Source organism: Marmota flaviventris, chromosome 10, assembly GCF_047511675.1.
Source record: "Marmota flaviventris isolate mMarFla1 chromosome 10, mMarFla1.hap1, whole genome shotgun sequence".
Classification (NCBI taxonomy): domain Eukaryota; kingdom Metazoa; phylum Chordata; class Mammalia; order Rodentia; family Sciuridae; genus Marmota; species Marmota flaviventris.
In genome coordinates, this window is record NC_092507.1 from 101,938,489 (window position 1) to 101,959,904 (window position 21,416).

At 40.5% G+C, this 21,416-nt stretch overlaps 2 protein-coding genes across 9 annotated transcripts in view; both read right to left on the reverse strand.

Annotated features, from left to right (window-relative positions):
* The window catches only part of Slc16a4 (solute carrier family 16 member 4), a 28,093-nt gene extending 21,913 nt beyond the window's left edge, over positions 1-6,180 (reverse strand). For 2 of the 5 annotated variants that reach the window (XM_027922076.2, XM_071618173.1), the window contains exon 1: positions 696-772. Coding sequence is in view for 3 of the 5 variants with exons in the window: in XM_027922075.2 (XP_027777876.2) it covers positions 696-782 (87 nt within the window). In the remaining 2 variants the exon portion in view is untranslated. The other 3 variants (XM_027922075.2, XM_071618171.1, XM_071618170.1) reach the window with 3 other exon arrangements.
* A 1,072-nt stretch (positions 6,181-7,252) lies between these two features.
* Positions 7,253-21,416, reverse strand: part of Lamtor5 (late endosomal/lysosomal adaptor, MAPK and MTOR activator 5) — a 29,840-nt gene continuing 15,676 nt past the window's right edge. For all 4 annotated transcript variants that reach the window (XM_071618176.1, XM_071618177.1, XM_071618174.1 and 1 more), the window contains 4 exons: positions 11,744-12,219; positions 10,896-10,957; positions 8,563-8,680; positions 7,253-7,648 (listed from right to left, as the gene is read on the reverse strand). In XM_071618176.1, the coding sequence (XP_071474277.1) occupies positions 7,588-7,648; positions 8,563-8,680; positions 10,896-10,957; positions 11,744-11,919 (417 nt within the window). In that variant the 5' untranslated portion in view covers positions 11,920-12,219 and the 3' untranslated portion in view covers positions 7,253-7,587. The remainder of the gene's footprint in view (positions 7,649-8,562; positions 8,681-10,895; positions 10,958-11,743; positions 12,220-21,416) is intronic.

Genomic DNA, 21,416 nt, shown 5'->3' on the forward strand with positions numbered 1-21,416 from the left:
CAGCTATGATAGGATTTACCAACTTTCTAGAATAGATACATAGATGACATACATCACCAGTATCATTTAGCAACCCTGAGAGGAAGAAAGAGGGAATGAAGTTAACTTATAAAATGGAATGCCTAGTCTAGTTACTTATGGCTGCAGGAGAAAAATAATCTCCCTTTTTGGAATCAATGTCCTTCCTTTCCAGACAAATCAAGTACCCACTGGGTCTAATTCTAGTTTAAGTTATGGTTATCGGGAGAGGGAGGTTGGAAAGTAAGCAACAGGCTGAACTGAGGAAATGTACCCATCCCTGTCAGTGAAAGGATTATATGTTCATGCTGGGCTGAGCCAGGCACTTTTTAAACACTGCCTAGTGCTACATCTATGATGATTAAAAGTATCATTGTCCCCAAATCCTAATTACCATGTAGCTAAGGTAGAGCCTGCTGATCATGACAGGAGCATTTGCTAGGTTTAAGCAATGGTAGGAAGAATAGAGTACTAGATAGAAGCCCTTAGCTTTTACTCAAGGGGAACATTTCAGCTTTCTCTTTGGCCTAGCATGGGCCTCTTGACTTTGGTAGTATGAACAGTTCCTGGCCTGCTGTCCACTCAGATACTAAGGATTTTCTAAGTGATCTTGTTAGGCCACTCTGAGGCTTTCTCCACCAAATTCTAGGCAGTTGAAAAGGAAAGCAGATACTTACCAGGAAAAAATGAAACACAATCATCCATCCCCATCCTCCATCCAAGGTTTTAGTGTAATATGGGGTTTTCCCCTCCCTCTTCAGCATGATGTTTCCTCTGTTTTAAGTGCAGGAAGATCTCTGTGACAGATCCAAGACAGTTGATAAGAAACTGATCTAACCCTTTAAACTCTGTGGTAAACAGTAAACTCACTGTTTACACGTGTCTGACATAACTAAGGATTTAGTTAACTATAAAGCCTGACCTCCCTGATTGTTGAGTGGCCTCTCCTCCAATTGTGCACAAGATTCTTCCTTGGGCTGCAAGCTAATTCTAGAAGCTGTGTGTCATCCTCCTGGTCCTCTAGCAAACTATTGACTCTACAGAAATAAGGGGCCAGGTGGCAGGATGAGGGTAGGAAATACCTTTATAAAGCACTTGCTAAATTATTGCTATTCTAAGAAACCGAATAGACATGACAACAAGTGCAATACCTGTTCTTTTAATGGATCCTGCATCAGAAAAAAAAAGTTGAAAAGGGCAGTTGGGGAAACTGAAACATGACTTGTTTAGTAGAGGGTGCTGTATTGAGATGGATCTTTTGGGAATGATGATGGTCTTATGGTCCTACTGGGACTGTTTTTGTTCTTAGGGGAGAAATGTGAAAGCATTGAGGAATGAGGTCTCTACCTCCTCAGGAAGAGTTCAATAAAATGTATATAGAGTGAAAAGAAAATCTAAATGTTCTGAGGAAGGGGTGCAGCACTTGTTATTTCCCGCTGAGTTTGAAAGCAGGCGGTTTCTTTCTGGAGAAAGGAGAATCAGTAGTGTGCAGAATGGCTGTCCAGTGAGCAAGCTGGACAGGAAGAGATACTGGTCATTTCATTCCTTGTAGAAAATCAACCCAGCATACAATCCCATTTCCACCTTACCTTTGATGTTGTGCTCTCCAAAGGAATCCCCTGCAGACAAGGCAATTTAGGAGGAAAAATAAATCAGACTTATTTCGTAGAAAGTTACTCTTTTTCTAAGCCATTTCATTCCGCTGCACTGTGAAAACAAGTGAGCATTGTAGGGCAGAGCCAGTTGAGGCTTTCCTGCCAGTGGACTTTACTTCCTGAGGGGAGGAGGAAAGGCTGTAACTTGAGAGCTTCTCAGGCCCGCCCTCCACCCACCCCTTGCTCAGAAGGTAGACTTTTTCACTGTGGGATCAAAAGTAATTGTCAAGTAAACTAAGGGCAAAATCCTTTCTGTGACTGTGCTCAAGGCTGGGGGATGGGGCTTTAGGATTCTAATGCACATTCCAGAGGTTCCTGAGGGAGATTATCTAGACTTGCTCATAGAGGTGGGAGATACATTTTCTGGACCACAAATGACAATCATGGGGGTTGGAGTGAGTGCTTAGTATGTATAAGGCCTTGGCTCAATCCCCAGCACTAAGCGGTGGTGGGGAAGGCAGTCTTAAGTAAATTCAGATTGTGTGATCCTTTGTGTTCTGGTTACAAATTTGGAGTTTCAGGTCTAATTTTAATCTTTTCTTTTTATACTTACATATCTTAACTTCAAATACCTCCCATAAAAGGAGTATATTTACAGTAATATCAGTGAAGCTTTTTTCTTATTGAATTTTGGATTAAGGCTATTTCTCCTAGAAAACTACTGGGACAGTTCAACTTTCTATTCCTATTTCCTTCTTCTGCACCCTACAAAAAAAAAAGGCCAACGGGAAATTGCCTTTCATCTCCCTACACCAATATTCCAGATTTTAAACCAGGGTGTATTTTAGGCCAAAGTGTTTTTCTTGCTGTATCCAGAAATTCTGCATGTTCCCTTTTACAAAGCAAGGGGTTTCTGAACCTTTTAAAGCCATACTATAATATTTTTTAATGAAAAAGCTTAGTTGTTTGGGAAAATGCTCCATAAGTGTAACCATGGAAAGATTATGCAATTATGTGGTGCTGGTGGTAGGGATCAAATAAACATTCAGCAAAAGGCAAAACCCAAAGGAAAAGGGAGAATGCTTTTCAGAGAGCTCTTTGTTAATCACACACTCCAGAAAACATTTTTAGTAAACATCTGTAGGACTGTATTTGTTTTTTTTTTGGTGGCACACTTGTTGCTTTTTTAAAGCAAGGCTCTCTGATTCTAATCACAAGATGAGATCAAACTATGCTTTATATTGATAGAGAGGTCTGATTCCCGAGGCTGGGGACAGATTTGAAATGTGGCAAACAGGGAGTCTAAGAAAGCAGCAAAGTCCCAGAGATAAGCCCTTCCAAACCTAAGGAAGCTTTTAGATGTAATGGGAATTGCAAACTTGGTAGAATGTCAGCTTTGCCATTTTTTTAAGCATTAAAGCTCTAGAAAAGTTACCTTTACTGATTCCATTTGTGGGAAATACTATTTTTCAAGGTTGTTGTGAGGATTAACAATATATATATAAAGTGACTATGTTAACCATCTATTGCTTATTGATGGAGCTACTGTTTGTTGGTAAGCATTCTTAAACTATGCTGGGTGTGGTGGTACATGCCTATAATCCCAGCAATTTGGAAGGCTGGAGCAGGAAACTCTCAAGTTCAAAGCCAGCTTTGGCAGCTTATTGAGGCCCTGAGCAACTTAATGAGAGCCTATCTGAAAATAAAAAATTGAAGAGGAAAAAAAAAAAAAAAAAACTAGGAATGAAGCTTAGTGGTAAAGCACCCCTGGGTTAAATCCTCAGAATAATAATAATAATAATAATAATAATAATAATAATAATAAAAATCAATCCACCTTTGGGATATTAGTTAATATTTTGGCATCTGTATCCAATCCACAATCCACTTAAAGCATGTAGGGTGTTTTACATAAACAAATAATTCCCTCAGCCTCAAACCTAGTCTTGGCCCTAAAGCTATTCAGGGAGAATACAGCATGTTTTCTTAAGTTACCACTATTACCCTGATTCCTTTGTCAAATATAGCCCATTAATAATTTTTAACCCTTAGTGACTTAAGTGTTTAATACAGTGCTACAGCCTAGAATTAAGAGATTTTAATTTTTTAACTGAAACTTTACGTGTCCTCATTCATTCCTTATGCAGAAAAGGGTTAACATAATTGGCCTGAGATTCAGGTCTTAACAAGTGAAAGGTCTTAAAAAGTTGGCCTCTGCCTGGCATCTGGGACCTTAGATTCAGTAGAGTTCCCACTATTCCCTAAAAGGTGCATTGTGCCTAATGTGCAAAGAACATGTTGTATGCTGGACAGTTGCTTTTCTCTGGGACTCTGGAAATTTAGCATGTGCTGAGCAGAAAGTGCTTATGTGACCACCCTCCATTGGGCACTGAATCTCCAGCAACCTTCCCTGGTTGTGGCATTTCACACTTATCATAACCCACTGCTAGGGAAATTAAGTACATTGTATGATTTCACTGAAAGAGGATTCTTGGAAGCATGTGCCTGGTTTCTTCTTGACATGCCCCATCTAACCTTTTCCTTTCGTTGATTCTCCTTTGTATCCTTTTACTGTATGAAATAACATTAGTACAAATGCTCAGTCCTTTGAAGGCCTACTGAATCATCAAACCTGAAGAAACTATGGCACCCACCTGGAGTCCCAGCCACTCAGAAGCTGAAGCAAGAATACCTCAACTTTGAAACCAGCCTCGACAACTTATCGACAGCTTGTCTCAAAAAATAAAAAGGGGCTGGTTTTGTGGCACAGTGGTAAAGCACCCAGTACTGCCAAAAAACACAACATTTGAGGGACTATATATTTATCTATGTTTTCCAGAGAAATAATAAAATATTCCCTAGAATGGCGGTAGGGGGTGGAGATATTGATTTACTATAAGGAATTAACCCACATGATTATAGAGGCTGAGAAGCCCAAGATCTATACCCAGGAAGCTGCAGACCTAGTGATAGTATGGTTCCAGTTCAAATCAAAGGACAGGAGAACCAATGATACAATTTTCAGTTCAAGTTTGAGTCTGAAGGCACAAAACCAATTTCCCAGAGCTCAAAGAATGATTTTCAAGCTCTGTATTCTACTCAGGTTTTTAATGGCTTGCATGAAGCCCACCCATATTTGGGAAGGCAATCTTTACTGATTCTGATGTTAATCTCATCCAAAAACACCCTTGCAAGCACCCAGAATAATGTTTAACTAAATATCTTAGCATCTCAAGTTATAAAATTAGCCATCAAAGGAGCGGTCTTGAGAAAGACCATACTTCAGCTTTAGTTCTGTGGACTAAAAAATCGGCCATCTCCAGCCCTGAACTCTTTTCAATATTTCTTAGATTTTATCAATAAATTGGTTATGCTGTCCTACCTTCAAGGGGTGGTTTTGAAAAATAAATAAAAAGTATGTTACTCATTTCACTGAATAAATAGTTCCTGCCTCTTGCCATGCCATGGTGCTGGACAAGGGAGTATCTTAAGCAGAGTGGTTTTGTCCTGAATGCAATGTGAGACTTCTGAAGAAAGGTTTAGAACTGTGCCTGGTACACAGTGAGTACTCAATACATGTTAATGAACATGAGGAATGCTGTCAGAAATTCAGCTTCAGGGCTGGGGATGTGGCTTCAGTGGTAGCGCACTTGCCTGGCACGCGCAGGGCACTGGGTTCAATCCTCAACACCACATAAAGATAAAATAAAGATATTGTGTCTACCTAAAACTAAAAAAAATATTAAAAAAAAAGAAATTCAGCTTCAATCTAAAATCAAACTTTGTTACCTTTTCTCTAATCCTTCCATTTGACTGCTTGTAAGGCACCTAATTTTCCTATTCAGTCATCTTAAAATTATTTATTCATCCTCATTTCCCGTTTATCTCTTGTATTTGATCCTGAGCTAATTATCTCAACAGACCTATTTCTTCTCTAAAATGGAGATAAATCATAAAATTGAGGACTAAATGAGCTAAATGCATGTAAATTACTTAGTATGTATCTAGCATGTAGCAACAATCTCAAAAAAGGTTGGCTGTTATCACAAGAAGCTATGAATTAGATGCATGAATGAGTAATCAAGAGTTTTCTCCTTGGGAAAAATGAGCTTGGTCTACAGATTAATCCTAAATTATCCCACTTAGTCTTACCTGCTTCAAAACCCAGGAAAAGGCTCAGGATTCTTTTTTTCAATATTTTTTTTAGATGTATGGACCTTTATTTTATTCATTTATTTATAGGTGGTGCTGAGAATGCAGGGCAGGCGCTCTATCACTGAGCCACAGCCTCAGCCCCAGGCTCAGGAGTCTTAGGTGGGTAAGTCTGTGAGTGAGCTGTCCTTTCAGTTTTTTTTCTTGTTTATTTTTTTGTTTTGATAACCTCTTAACAGACCAAACTAAGGCATTTGCTGTTATATAAATATTCCTTTTGGTATATCCTGTCTTTGTTAAGCCATTTCCTCTGCCTAGAAACCCTTTATTCCAAGTGCCCATTACATTAAAAAAAAAAAAAAATTATATATATATATATATATATATATATATATATATATATATATATATATATATTTTAGTTGTAGGTGAACACAATACCTTTATTTTATTTTTATGTGATGCTGAGGATCAAACCCAGTGTCTCACAGGTGCTAGGCGAGCACTCTATCACTGAGCCACAACCCCAGCCCTATTTATTTATTTAGAGACAGGGTCTCACTGAGTTGCTTAGTGCCTTGCAGTTGCTGAGGCTGGCTTTGAACTCTTGATTCTCCTATCTCAGCCTCCTGAACCTCAGGGACAGGCACGCACCACTGCACTGGGCCATCCATTACATCTTTAGAGGCCAAGTTTATACTACAAAACCCTCTTGTTTTAGTTGTACATTTATTCAGCAAGTATTCATTCAGTGTCTGTATAAAGAACTGTTCTAGATTCTTACTCATCCCCTCAAGATGTATATGCTAACAGGGAAGAGATAATAAAACACACACACAATGTATGGAATATGACATACATCCATTTCCCTTCAGTACAAACTCAAGGGCTTGAGACATGCCTCATTCAAAATCTTTGTTTCCCTTCTGATATTCTTTTAAAAAATATCTTTATTTTATTTATTTATTTAATGTGGTGCTGAGGATCAAACCCAGTGCTTCACACATACGAGGCAAGTGCTCTACCACTGTGCCACAGCCACAGCCCTGGATATTTTTTATACTGTGAAACATTAAATTGCTAAAGAGCAACTAGAGCTATATTCAAATTCAATGAACTGAGGTCCTTTGTGTCTACCTGTGCACCATTCTGTTGTTGAGAACTATAAAGGATAAAGAAAAAGAAAAGTTAACTTATGGTAAAAGATTTTTTTCTAGCCAAATATGCCTATTTTTTTCTAATGGTATGGGTAAATATTGTGGGCTCCTGAGTTGGGAGTCTGAGTTCAAAAGGTATCTGCTAATCCCTTAGCCTTAGTTGTATAAACACAAAAGGGCAAAATGAAGTTTTTGGAGTAACTATTTAAATGATATTAGCTATGATGTTATTGAGAGAAGTATATGCTTGATTTAAATATTCATGGACACTTCTGTTAGAATATAGGCATTTTGGGAAAATTCTGAAAGAGAAGTAATTTCAAACAGATCTTTTTGAAAAACATAACTTTATAACTGAAAAAAAATGAGCATTTGATTAGGATTTTAAAGAATCCAGAAAATACCTAAGCTTTCCTCCAAGCAGATTTATTTAACCTAACAAAATTTTATATACAAAGTGATCTGGACATGCTGCTTCAAAACATGATCCTTATTAATATCCTGATACGTTGGTTAAAAAGCAACTCACTCTAAAATAAATAGAAAAGTACCCAATGCATATTCAATGAATGGCTTAATCACTGCAACTTAACTAGTTTTGTAAGATGATTAACATAGTAGGATTGAGTCCCTATGACAGGCTGCTGGAGAACTGATGAGAGACATCAAGAGGCCATTTTGTGCACTGCCACGGTGATGCCATCATGTTTTTGGATCATAATGTTCCTGAAAAAAAAAAAAAAGGAAAATATTCAATAAAATGTTAACAAGTGGGACTTCAGTATAAGACTAAAATAACATCATATTTCTATGTATGATAGCAATAAATTAGCACAATAAAAACATTTGGGTGTACTTAATGAAAATATAAAAATAAAATTAATCCTTAATCTTACTATTCACAGATACTGTCAATATTTTCCTGGTTTTTTTCCCCTTAACATTTAAAATTTTTTTAATCTAATTAATTATACACAACAGCAAAATGCATTTCGTTTCATTGTACACAGCACAACTTTTCATTTCTCAGGTTGTACAGGATGTAGAATCACACCATTTGTGTAATCGTGTGTATGTAGGGTAATGATGTTCATCTCATTCCACCATCTTTCCATGTATGCTAACTCTTTTTTATCTAATACAGATTTTTTTCTTTCTACAAAACTGTGATCCTATTGTGCATAATTTTATATTTTGATCCCCCCCCATGTACTATTATCCTACAGTTCCTCCCTTGGAATATCCTTAGTATGTCTATTATTATAGAAGTTACTATTTGATCAGTCTTCTTTTGTGCAATTTATTACTTTTTCTTGGTAGACTGATAATTCATGACAATTCTTACTCATTACTGAAAAGTCATTGTGGCTTGAAAGCACAATTAATTTTAGAGGTCAGCCTGTTCCTGTGGTTCCATAGGTGAAGAATTCCCTCTCAAGTACTCTGAGGAATCACTGACACAGGGCAGATTTTCCAGAATAAAAGGAAAGGAAGGGGGCTGGGAAGGGGGCTCAATGGTAGAACGCTTGCCTAGCATGTGTGAGGCACTGGGTTCAATTCTCAGCACCACATATAAATAAGTAAAGATCCATTGACAGCTATTTAATAAAAAAGGAAGGGAATCACTTACATCTACTTACCCATTATCTGATTCTAGGCACACCACAGGAATATCAGTGGGGTCAGAGGTTAGCTTAGCTGCTTGTTGGGCTAGAACAGATATAACCCCAGCATGTTCATCTGACAGAGTCCCACGACCTGGAAAATAGATGACATCATGTTACCTGATTGTCTTCAAACAAGTACAGAGCTATAGTAGTATCTCCCTTTGAATTAGAAATTGACATGAAATTATTTTCCTTGATATTCAGCTGGTTACATCAGGGAGAAAGTCAAGCAACAATCCTTGAATGTTATAAATGACAATTTTCAAAGTCATTCCCATCATCATCTCTAAACATCATCTTCTCAAGCATATAAGGAAGTTGTAATTCAAGTCAATTTGAAAGTCATAAATTCATTTTATACAGTTTACTAAAACCAAGAAGTTCAAGTGCAATTAACAAAAAGCAGTCAATAAGAACAAATTAATTTAGGGCTGGGGTTGTAGCCCAGTGGTGGAGCACTTGCCTAGCATGCATGAGGCACGGGGTTCGATCCTCATCACCACATAGAAATAAAATATTGTGTCCACCTAACACTAAAAATTAATATTAAAAAAACAAATTATAAGAAATTAATAAGGGGGCTGGGGATGTGGCTCAAGTGGTAGCGCGCTCGCCTGGCGTGCGTGCGGCCCGGGTTCGATCCTCAGCACCACATACAAACAAAGATGTTGTGTCTGCCGAAAACTAAAAAATAAATATTAAAAAAAAAAAAAAGAAATTAATAAGAACAAATTAATTTAGTGAAATTAATTCCTTTTGAGAAATCTGATTTTTTTTTACCGAGTTCAACCTCAAAGGACATATTTTTATTTTGTCAGGTGATAAGAGGTAAGATCACCTTAATAGCATATGTGAATATTCTGTAAGCAATTCTTTCTTTTTTGTTCTGGTTCTTGGGATTGACCCCAGGGTGCTTAACCATTGAGCTACATCCCTAGCCCTTTTTATTTTGAGACCGGGTCTTGCTAAATTGCTGAGGCTGGCTTTGAACTTGTGATCCTCCTGCCTGTCTTCTGAGCCACTGGGATTTATAGGCATGCACCACACGCCTGGCCCTGACTCAGAACTTTTTTTTTTTTTTTAAATATTTATTTATTTATTTTTCGGTGGACACAACATCTTTGTTCGTATGTGGTGCTGAGGATCGAACCCGGGCCGCACGCATGCCAGGCGAGCGCACTACCACTTGAGCCACATCCCCAGCCCCTGACTCAGAACTTTTTGATAACATTTTATAATATAATTAAATGTGGGGTCCCAAATACAAAAATTAATTACTAAGTTTACAATAGACTTTTACACATAAAAGCAACATAAGGTTAACTGTGCCTGAAATTAAGAGAATAGACTTGCCACCACGACAAACTACAGATTCACTATTGTTATAGAAAACATTCACTGACACAGTGTAGTCTTCAAACACTTTGAAGTTTTTTCAGAAAATGATTCAGTTTTAGATTTCTACATGTGAATTTCAGTCTTTCCATTACTGAGCCTGGCAAACTCTTCAAAAAGTTTACCTTTTTTCTCCAATGAGTATGTAAAAATGACTAAGTTACAGATTACCAAAATGGTGCCAGGCACATTAAGCAAATTATTCTACTATTATTGCCATTATTAAACAACAACCCAGTTGTTTAATAGATAACTGGAAACTCTGAGGCACTGAAAGATTCTTTTTGGTCCAAGTTCACATTACTAACAAATGGAAGAATGGGTTGAACTCTGATGTGTTCGATTTTCAAATCCCTGTTTTGACTGCCTAATAATTTCTTGTTAAGTGTAATTGGGCTAACAAATAACACCACCCACCTTGCAGGGGTATTGTGAAAATCAGACACAGCTTAACAGTTCCAGTATAATGAATTCAATAAATGGTAATTGTTGTCACTATCTGAAGTCCTTTCTAGACCCAATTTAAAATGATTCAAATGCCATTTATGTAGACAACTATTTTGTACTACAGTGATAAGAAAAATTTCTATTCTTTTTTTAAAAATATTTTTTTAGATTGACACAATACCTTTATTTTATGCATCTTTATGTGGTGCTGAGGATCAAATCCAGGGCCTCACATATGCCAGACAAGTGCTCTACTGCTGAGCCATAGCCCCAGCCCCAGCCCAAACGTTTCTATTCTTTATGTGCCAATTAAAAAGTTTTAATTTTCTAATCTTATTTGGAAAGAATCTCTACTCCCACAAAAATTCTCAGAAACTGCCAAGGTAAGGGGAAATAAAAGCTAGAGCATGGTAGTGTAACAGGCTCCACGCTAACCTTATATAGGGATTGGATAAAACACTTACAGCCCAGATTAAGTCCTTGTGAATCTGTGCACAGGACTCCAACAATGGACGGATTCTTCATTCTAATTCCAGGAACACATGAAAATATTTAAATAATTACACCAAGTACAGACTTTCTGTGTACCAGATATTTTAAAAATGCTTTGAGTATTTCCCAACCTTTTTTCATTACCACACCCAAAAAATTAAGTTATATAATTTATTTAAATAAAACGTTTTATGAGAAAAGACTGTCAAGTGCTGCTGAACTTTCAAGGGCCACAATATTGCAATATCTAGGATTTTTTTTTGCCTTTGTTATAGATGTATGCTTTAGCATATGAACTCGTTTTAGTTGAAAAGCTTATTAGGAGTTCCCTCCCAGACAGAAGAGAGAAACTGGACACCAGCGACAGACAGGTGTCTCCCTCTATGCCTTATACGTTTCCAATTTTGAATTTCACATAGATACTAGAAAAATTTAAGGGACGATACATTTCCCTAAGTACCAAGTAAGTAGATTACATACAAGAGAAGAGAAACGTGTGTGTGTTTACACTGCAGGGCTCGAGTATGCACATCCGGTATTCCCCCAAATTAATCCGTTTCCCAAGTTGACGAACCACCGGGACCTTAGAGACGATTTAAACGCCACAGATGGCTTGAGCCCAGGAGACCTGGTGAGGAAGTGTTCGGAGGCCAGCGGGATTTTAATTCCGGGTCACCCACCCCTTCTGAGTCCCAGGGCTCGAGTAGAACTCGGGGCGTCCCCCAAACTCCCCGGCCAACACCCGCAGCTCTCTCCATTTGTCCCAACCAAATCCCCCTAGTGCGACCTCAGGACAGCCGGAAGGGCCCGCACTACTCACGTATCCTCCAAGTGCTGCTCCAAAGTCGCCTCCATCCCGCTCGAAAGCCACCCCGGCGCCGGTCCTCCTTTACAGGCCTTGGTCACGTGACGCGGAGGAGGTGCGCACTCAGACGGCGCCTCCAGAGGGACCAAATTCATAGAGGCGCAGCGTCCGCGTTTTTTGCCGGTAAACATCACTGCGCTCGCGCCGGGCAGAGACCCACGAGAGTTCTGCTACCGTGGTGAACCACGCCTGGCTGCTCCGCGGAACCGGAGGCGCGGATTTCGCCCCAGAGGCAAGACGTCCACAGCTGGACCTCTCTGGCACTTGACTTCTGCGATTTTTTAACCTTCGGATTACTCGGATTGTGGTTTAAACGACTCCGAGTTCTGGCTCGCGCCGGCTCTTGTTCAAGTTTTACTGTAACCCGTGGGTCAGGCCGGGTGTCATCTGGGCAGAGGGGCAGGTACGCAGAAGAGGCAGGGCCGCAGGGTCTGAAGGACGAGATCGCACACTGAGAAAGTGTCGGAACTTTAACAAAGGCAGATACTCATAGCGAAGGCTCAGAAAGTTTTTGAGGGGAATAGTGGCTTTTAAGTCATACCTCTTGAGACAACTGGTAGGAGTACCCAGTTTAAACATGACTTTATTATTTTTTTTTTTTAAAGGAAAAAGAGCCATCCATAGTCCCACTGTCCAGAGATTACTGTTAATCCCTTGGAGAATATCCTTTTCAGATGGCTAGCTTTGCAAGTGTATACTTTGACCGTTTATTTTTTATTTTTTTAAAGCAAGTTCAGCATAGATACTGGACATAAAATTCTGTATTTCACAGAATTTAACATGAATATTTTTTCATGAGACTAGTATTCACTTGCATTCCTTTGCAACAGGGCAAATTATTCCATGTTATAGCTATATCTTGATTGAATTAACCAAACCCTTATTAATGTCCAGTTAGGATGCTTATAGTGTTTTTGTTGTGTGTGTGTGTTTTGGCTGCTGCAATCCTGAGTGAATATCCTCATAGCCAGATATTTGGGTCAAAGGACATAGTAATTTTTAGGATTGTTGATATATACTCTGCAGAGATGTGGTGCCAAGTTACATTCAGATGTGTAGCATTTTGATGGAAGTGGGGTGTATCCGTGGACTCTCCTATCCCTCCTGGGTCTCTACCCTCTCTTGTGCATCTTTCCCTGCACTGTTTTCTCCAATGCTGTGACCAGCATCTTCATTTTATCTTCTGATCAGGGGCCCAGCTCCAGAGCTCTTCAGAACTTGAATTCGGAGTCCTTCTTCACTACAAAGTGGTTGTGATGAAACTTGCAGAATTTTAATTTAAAAAAAAAAATTCTAGTTTGGGTGTTGTAATTCGGTGGATTTGAACTCTTGTTCTAGAGAATTTATGTTCTTAGGAACAGCACAATGTAGGCCAAACAAATTTTAGAACAGCAGTTTAAAACTATTCTTGAAAGATAGGGTTAGTAGGGCCGGGGTTGTGGCTTAGTGGTAGTGTGTTCGCCTAGCATGCATGAGGCCCTGGGTTCGATTCTCAGCACCACATAAAAATAAAGACAATAAAGTCCATCAATAACTAAAAATATATTTTAAAAAAGATAAGGTTAGTGGTAGAGTACTTGCCTAGCATGTGTGAGGCCCTAGGTTCGATCCTCAGCATTGCATAAAAAAATAAGTGAATAAAATAAAGGTATTGAGTCCATGCACAACTATGATTTGAAGAAGTTTGTGCCAGGGTCTAGGGAAGTCAGCCTGCTTCCTGCCAGAAGTCATGCCAAGGAAGCTGCACATCTCTGTACCACCTCCTTGTGGTTCCATGTGGTAAAGCTTTGCAGGGCTCTAGTTTTCTAAACCTTCACAGTCTGTCCAAATAGAAATATAATGCGAGTCATATTTGTAATTTTAAATGCCCTGATAGCCATAATAAAAAGTAAAACAAATTAATTTTAATAATATTTTTAATCCAAAATATCATTTTAACATGCAATCAATAAAAATAAAGATAGCTTACACTTTTTCAACTATAGCATGCCTTAAAAATCCAATGTATATTTTATACTTAGAGCACATTTCAATTAAGCCTAACCACATTTCAAATGCTCAATAGCTGTAGGTGGCTAGTGACTATGACACTGGCCAATGTAGCTCCAGGGTATCTTAGCTGATCTCAAAGCCAGATCAATGATTAAAGGATTCTCAGAAGGGCTGCTGATTACTTTTTAAGTTGTAAGGAATGCCTTTGAAAGGCAAAGGAGAAAGTAGGGAGAGAATGGCATCTGACCCACAGCCTTGTCATGCGGGAAGTGATGTGGGAAGGCAAGCTTTCCATACCACCCCCTCTTTCTCTGCCCTGCTGTCCTCCTGCCCCTGAGCAGGAAGGCAGAGGGTAAGGAATAGTGAATAGAAGCTGGGCAAGTGCTGGGGGACTGGAGTGGTGCTGCAGGAGTTATCTGACCCCTAATTGTTTTCTACCTTCTTCAGCTCAATAGGATATTTGATGAAACTTTATTCTTGGTTTTGAATACAAGTGACCATTTCTGGGGGTAATAGTGTTTCAGAGCAAGTCCCATCCATGTTAGCCAAAGTGATTCCACTACCAGTTGTTTGCAGTCCCACAGATAAGATATCAAACAAGTCATGCATAGTAGCAGATGGGAGTTTATTAGAAAGGAAAAGGAAGGGGGAAAGGGGACTCAGGTAGAGAGAGTGGATTGTCTCAGAGGAGAGGGACAACACATTCCCCTTTTTCTCCATTTTTATTGGGGGTCCCAGGGACGTTTCCTAGCAAGTTCTGTCCAGGCCCATTCCTCAGCATTTTTTTTCCAGACAAGGTCTAAATTGCTGAGGCTGGCCTCAAACTTGCATTCCTTCTGCTTCAGCCTCCCAAATTGCTGGGATTACAGGCATGCTCCACCACTCTACTTTCCACTGATAGTAGGATAACATCAGACTTTCAAGTCCTTACTGCTCTTGGTTTTACCCCATGGATGGGAGACTTTACTGTAGTAATGAGGTGCTAAAGATCCAAAGGCAACTCTGGGTCACATTGGCCCATGCTGATTGGTTCTATTCTAATTGGGACTTGTTCTTACAGATTTTATCATTGGGGAAGTTTATTTCTATTTATCTTGTCTTTCTGTGTCCTAGAAACTAATTCTTATGTGCAGGGAGGACTCTTTGGGCTCAAATTTCTCCTGAAGATAACAGGTTATTTGCTGACAATATAATGTATCCTATTGACTTAAGGCAAACAGTGCCAGGACAGCCTCAGGCAAAATTTTTTTTTTTTTTTAAAGAAAGCGTGTGGGATCTGTAAACCCAGCAACTCAGGAGGCTGAGGCAGGAGGCTCATAAGTTTGAGGCCAGCCTCAGAAACTCATTGGACCCTGTCTCAAAATAAAATATAAAAAGGGCTTGGGATATGGCTCAGTGATTAAGTACGTCTGGGTTCAGTCCCCCATACAGAGAGAGAGAGAGAGAGAGAGAGAGAGAGAGAAAGCACATGGGGTTCAGCACAGAAGGCCCAGTCTATAGAGTCATCCTCTTGACTTCCATGTTTCCACCACTCATGTCTGTGTCTGTTTGATACTTATCAATAGGAGAAGGTCCATAGCACCCACATTAAGGTATTTGTCCTATTGTATTCTCCATTTCTGCATCCTGAGAGCCACAGAGTAAATAGGAATATAATCAATACTCACTGGAGAGTCTAATGGCATATTTTTCTGTATGTATGGTACTGGGGGTTGAACCCAGGGACACTCTACCACTAAGTTACATCCCCAGCCCTTTTTATTTTATTTTTGAGATGAGGTCTTGCTGAGTTGCTGAGGCTGGCTTTGAACTTGTGATCCTCCTGCCTCAGCTTCCTGAGTTGCTGGGATTGCAGGCATTTGCCACTGTGCCCAGCTTGATGACATCTTTTGGAAAGGACTCTGTAACAGAGAACCGTCATGTCCTGAACATTGACCACTTTTAGTCTCTTCTTTCTTCTTCCTCCATAAACAAGCTCTTGGAAATGAAATTCCCAGGAGGGTTCATCAGAGAATGCCAAAGTCCACATGTCCTGACTGAGGGTGGGACAGAAGTGCAGGGGGTCTCAGACCTTGTGTGTCAGTCCAGTGCTGTTGGACCAAAACAACCCTAACCCCTCTTCCTTGACCTAGCAGAATTGTCCTGAGAGGCCCATTTAAGAAGTGCAGCTCTAATAGTGAGTTCAACTCCCTTCTGGATGCAGAGTCTCTGTTCTAGACTGTGGTCACTCTCTCAAGTGCTTGGGGTTACAGGCCTTCAGTGGAATAAGCCCTTATGAACCACCAGAGGGCACCAAGGCCACAGAAAGCCCTGATCAGATGAAGGGTCTGGGGTGAGGGAAAGGAATCTGTGTCTATTGAGATACCGTTGATAGAAACCAGTGAGGAGGGCATCATGCTAGGTGGGCGGGCTTGGAATCAGATGTAGACTTGAATCCTGTCTTGGCCACTGACTACCATATGACTTCTCAGCCTCAGAGGGTACCTCTATGATGTAGAGGTATACCAGGGTGTAGGGAAGAGTATAGAGCTATTTTATGTAAGGGGCTGGTGCATTGTGCACATCAGTCTGAGTAAGGAAACCTGTTTGTTTCTTCAGGTTGTTTATTATCTAGGTGAAGGCTGAGAATGTAGCTCAGTGGTAGAGCGCTTGCCCAGCATGCAGGAAGCCCTGGATTTGGTCCCCAGCACTGCAGAAAGAAAGAAAGAAAAATAATAATAATAATATAATCTATGTGAAGATGGACATAGAAAAAGTTCAAAATAAGAGCAGAACAGCTATAGGCACCGAGCAGTCTAGTGCTCATGAGAGAGGCTAGGTTTACATAGCTTCTTTTTAGAGCTGTGTTAAATGAGGCTATTATGGTTTGGATGAGAGGTATCCCCCAAAAGCTCACATGGGAGACAATGCAAGAAGGTTCAGAGGAGAAATGGGTTATAAGAGCCTTAACCCAACCAGTGAATTAATCCCCTGATGGGATTAATTGAGTGGTAACTGAAGGCAGGTAGGGTAGGGCTGGAGGAGGTGGTGCATTGTGGGTGTGGCTTTAGGGTATATATTTTGTATCTGGTGAGTGAAGTCTGTCTCTCTGCTTCCTGATCATCAAGTGAGCCGCTTCCCTCCGCCACACTCTCCTGCCATGATGTTCTACCTCATCTCAAGCCCTGAGGAATGGAGCTTACTGTCTGTAGACTGAGACCTCTGAAACTGTGTGAGTCTGCAAATAAACTTTTCCTTCCCTAAAATTTTTCTGGTCAGATCTTTTAGTCACAGCAGCAAAAAAGCTAAGTAAAACAGAAGTAATTAAGTAGACTTTTTTTTATGTATTTCTTATAATAATAGGCTTTTCTGTAGTATAAAAATTATAAAACACAATGAGGAAAAACAGTCAAGTGAAATTCTAGCCCTAACTGTAATGTAAAATAGCTAACTAGGGCTGGGGATGTGGCTCAAGCGGTAGCGCGCTCGCCTGGCATGCGTGCGGCCTGGGTTTGATCCTCAGCACCACATACAAACAAAGATGTTGTGTCTGCCGATAACTAAAAAATAACTATTAAAATTCTCTCACTCTCTCTCTCTCTTTAAAAAAAAGTAATTTGTTAAAAAACAATAAAAAATAAAATAAAATAGCTAACTAGAATGGAGTAAGATTTGGAGAAGCTGGAGATGGGAAAGCCACTTTTTAGGATCACAAGCTGCCTTCCTGCTAAAGCCTCTCACCCCAATGGAGCTGAGACACAGCACCCTGGTGGGGAACACCTCTACCTTTCCAAAGCTGCTACTATTATGTCCCCCCTTTATAGTTAAAATCCTGAGGCTTAGAAGATCAGAATTTGCTCAAGATCACACTGCTGGCAAGAGATGGAACTGAACTATTATCCTCCCTCTGTCACTTCAGCCCTGGCACAGTGCTAGAATTGAATAGAAGGAAGCGGGGCTGTTTTGGAGGCCCTGTCCAGATCCCTTATTCTACAGAGAAGGAACCTGAGGCTCTGAGAAGGGAAGTGGCTGATGGAGACCTTTTACTTTAGATTTTTAAAATCCAACTCTATGGTGCTTCCAGATGCTGCTCCAGAGACATTCATTGTGATGGATTGAAAGGTGTCTCCGAAAGATTCATATGTAGGGTCCTAACCCCCAGAATCTCAGAATGTGACCTCCTTTGAAGATAGGACCTTTGTAGATGTAATCCAGTTAAAATGAGGTTATTAGAGTGGACCTTCATCCAGTATGTGATTGGTGTCCTTATCTAAAGAGAAAATTTGGACTCAGAAGTGCTTAGAGGAAAGATAATAGGAGGTCATAGAGGGAGCAGACAGCCATCTCTAAGCAAGGAGAGAGACCAAGAACAGATCCTCCCTCACAGCCCTCAGAAGTAAACAAACCCTGCCAATACCTTGATTTTGGACTTCTACCTTGCAGACTTGTGAGACAATGCATTTCTGCTGGTTAAGCCACCCAGTTTGTAGTATTTTGTTATGGTATTCCCAGGAGACCAATATGCTCACATATCCATAAAACTGGTAGTCCCCCATTCCTACAAGGACTGATTGAGAAGATCACCCTCCCAGGGACAAAAGGAGATGATTTATCCAGTCTGCCCCCAGACTTGCTACTTGGCTAAGATATGCTTCTTTTATTGGACATTGACCATAGTAGCATGACACACTTGCCTTTGACCTTGAATCTGTTTTATGTCTCTGAATTTGACCTATAGAAAATGCTCAATAAATGTGTGTAGAAGAAGTGAGTGGGAAAATAGGCTCCTGGCCACTCTAATTCTCTTCAAGTAATGGGTTGGGCAGGGCAGTTGGGTATAGGCTGTCAGTGGATGGAAGGTGAAGTTGGGCATTGTCACATAAAGTTTAGAGCTGACCTCAAGTTCTGGAAGACACAGTGAAATATATTTTAGATGACTCAGGGTGGGCTAAAAAAGTTCCAGTGCAGGAAGCTATTTTTCCACTGCTTTATTAATTTTGCTACTAAGGATAAATGAGATGCAGACTTCTATATCCAAGTCTTCGCTAGATGCCCAGTTAATACAGCCATGACAAATGAGAATGAAACCCCTTATGAATAAAAAAAAGATCAACCCAGTATAAAAAATTGCAGAGCAGAGAAAAGAAAATTTAGAGGAGCTGATAAAATACCGTAGCCTTAATTAGACTGTCTGCATCACACATCAAATCAGCCTTAATGCCAAGATTTATTGGCCTTGGAACTGGGTAAATGAAATAAGTGCTTGAAAATAAATGGAAAAGAAATCACCTATATTGCAATGTATCTGGGAGGCTGGCCTGCACGCAGGCTTGGCCAAATGTGGGTATGCAGCAGCTTTGCTGTGTACCACTGATCCCACCAGTTACCAGTCCTGCTTCCTCACATGTTAACATATAGCATTAAAGGAGCACGTGGAGGCAAGCACATAGAGCAGGGTTTAATTTAAAAAGGAGTAACACAGACTTCTCCCGGGAGGGAGAAGGGGGCCATAGCTGGTATCCTGAGATATATCCCAAGAAGTGAGAGTGTTCTGCCTCTTTTATACATCCTAAATTTTCTTTGTTCTCTTGCTCTCTCCCCCCTTATCTCTCTCCTTCCTGTGTACATGACTAGGCCCAGGAGATGGCCCAGGTGGGATGGCCCAGGAGGAGCCAAGGTGGAGTGATCTGGCCAGGAGGGGGGCCCTGGGTGCATTAATTAACAACTTTTACAACTCCCTTTATTGGAGCAGGGGCAGGTTATCTTGGTAAGGATGAAGGAAAGGCTCTGAGGAATTAACATTTAAATTCCTCAGGGGTGGTCTCCAACTTCTGGAGACCCAAACTGGCCTCTGTTCTCTGTGATCCAATGCAATTTACCTATTTACACTGACTGCCTGCCTTAAATTCTGGCTTTATCACTCTACTGGACATGCCTCCTTGGAGCCCCAGGTGGGTGTCAAAACCCTGCTTGTGGGAGCACAGTAGGTGGTGTGGTTAACTGGCCTTGCTGTTATCCTGAAAAATCGTCCTTGAGCAGTGAAATACATTTGTATCTTTTTTTCCCCACCACCTATACATTTAGTAAGGTGGTGAGAACCAGGTGTTACTGGTTCTCAGAGAATGTGGAATCAGATGGCCCACTCAGTTCTCACAGTTCCACCATGGAACAGAGCAGGAACTTACTTTCTGACTGCCACAGTCCACCTTGAAATCCATGATTAGATTTGAGAGCTTATTTGCTATCACAACATGTAATTAGCTTCTTGTGAGACTTTGAACAAGTTCTCTTATGCCTAATATCTGTTTAGATAGAGATAGTACCAGCTCATACAGTATTGTGATAATTCCAGGAGACAGCATACAAAGCTCCTAGCACAGTCTCAGAGACCACTGGAAGCACAGAATCAATGAAAGCTCTTTTTGTTTTCGGGATCCCAAGAAGTGAGGAGCTGAGACATTTGAAGTAGGCTATCACTCAGGGTTCTTATTTATTTTTTATTTTTTAAATTTTTTTTGGTACTAGGGATTGAACTCAGAGGCACTTGACCACTGAGCCACATCCCCAGCCCTATTTTGTATTTTATTTAGAGACAGGGTCTCACTGAGTTGCTTAGTGCCCTGCTTTTGCTGAGACTAGCTTTGAACTCAGTGATCCTCCTGCCTCAGCCTCCCAAGCCACTGGAGTTACAGGCATGGGCCACCACACCCAGCCCAGGGTTTTTAATTTTAAAGCAATAATTGCTGACCATGGCTTACGGAGTATGAAAGGAAATTATTACAATGACATCAGGTAGCTCATGGAATTGGAAAGGCAAAAAAGCTAAAATCATGGCATTTGCAGGTAAATGGATGGAGTTAGAGATGATAATGCTAAGTGAAGTTAGCCGATTCCCCCCCCCCAAAAAAAAAATGCCGAATGTTTTCTTTGATATAAGGAAGCTGATTCATAGTGGGATAGGGAGGGGGAACAAGGGAGACACTAACTCTAGATAGCGCAGAGGGGTGGGAGGGGAAGAGAGGGGGCATGGGGTTATTAATGATGGTTGAATGTAATGATCATTATTATCCAAAGTATATGTATGAGGACACGAACTGATGTGAATACACTGTGTATACAACCAGAGATATGAAAAATTGAGCTCTATGTATTTAATAAGAGTTGTAATGCATTCTGCTGTTATATATAAATAAAAAAAATAAATAAAAGTAAAAAAAAAAAAGAGCTCAGTCTAAGCTTCCAGTGCCAAAAGTTGTAATATGCCCATGCTGCCCTTGCCCCGGGCAGGAGTGTGCCACACCTGCCAGCTGCACAGGGGCCCCTTCTGCAGTAGGAATATAGCCCCACACCCACTGCTGCCCTTGCCAGCCAAGAGGAATTTTCCCAGAGCCTCTGAACTGAAGCCTAGGTACATTTGAAGGTGGAGCCTGAGTTACATGTCTGGCTTCTGTTGTAAGATCAGTTGGGGAGGAAACATTCTGCTTTCTGTAATTCTCATGAATACCTAAACCACAGCAAAGCCATTGATGGGGGGCTGGGTATCAAAGAAGCATACCAAGTGTCTCTTCCTGCGGGCTTCTTGCAGGGAGCAGATTCCACTGGGACACCTACCGCCCCTTTCACAACTTGGAGAGCAACTTTTCTGGGCAGCATCCAT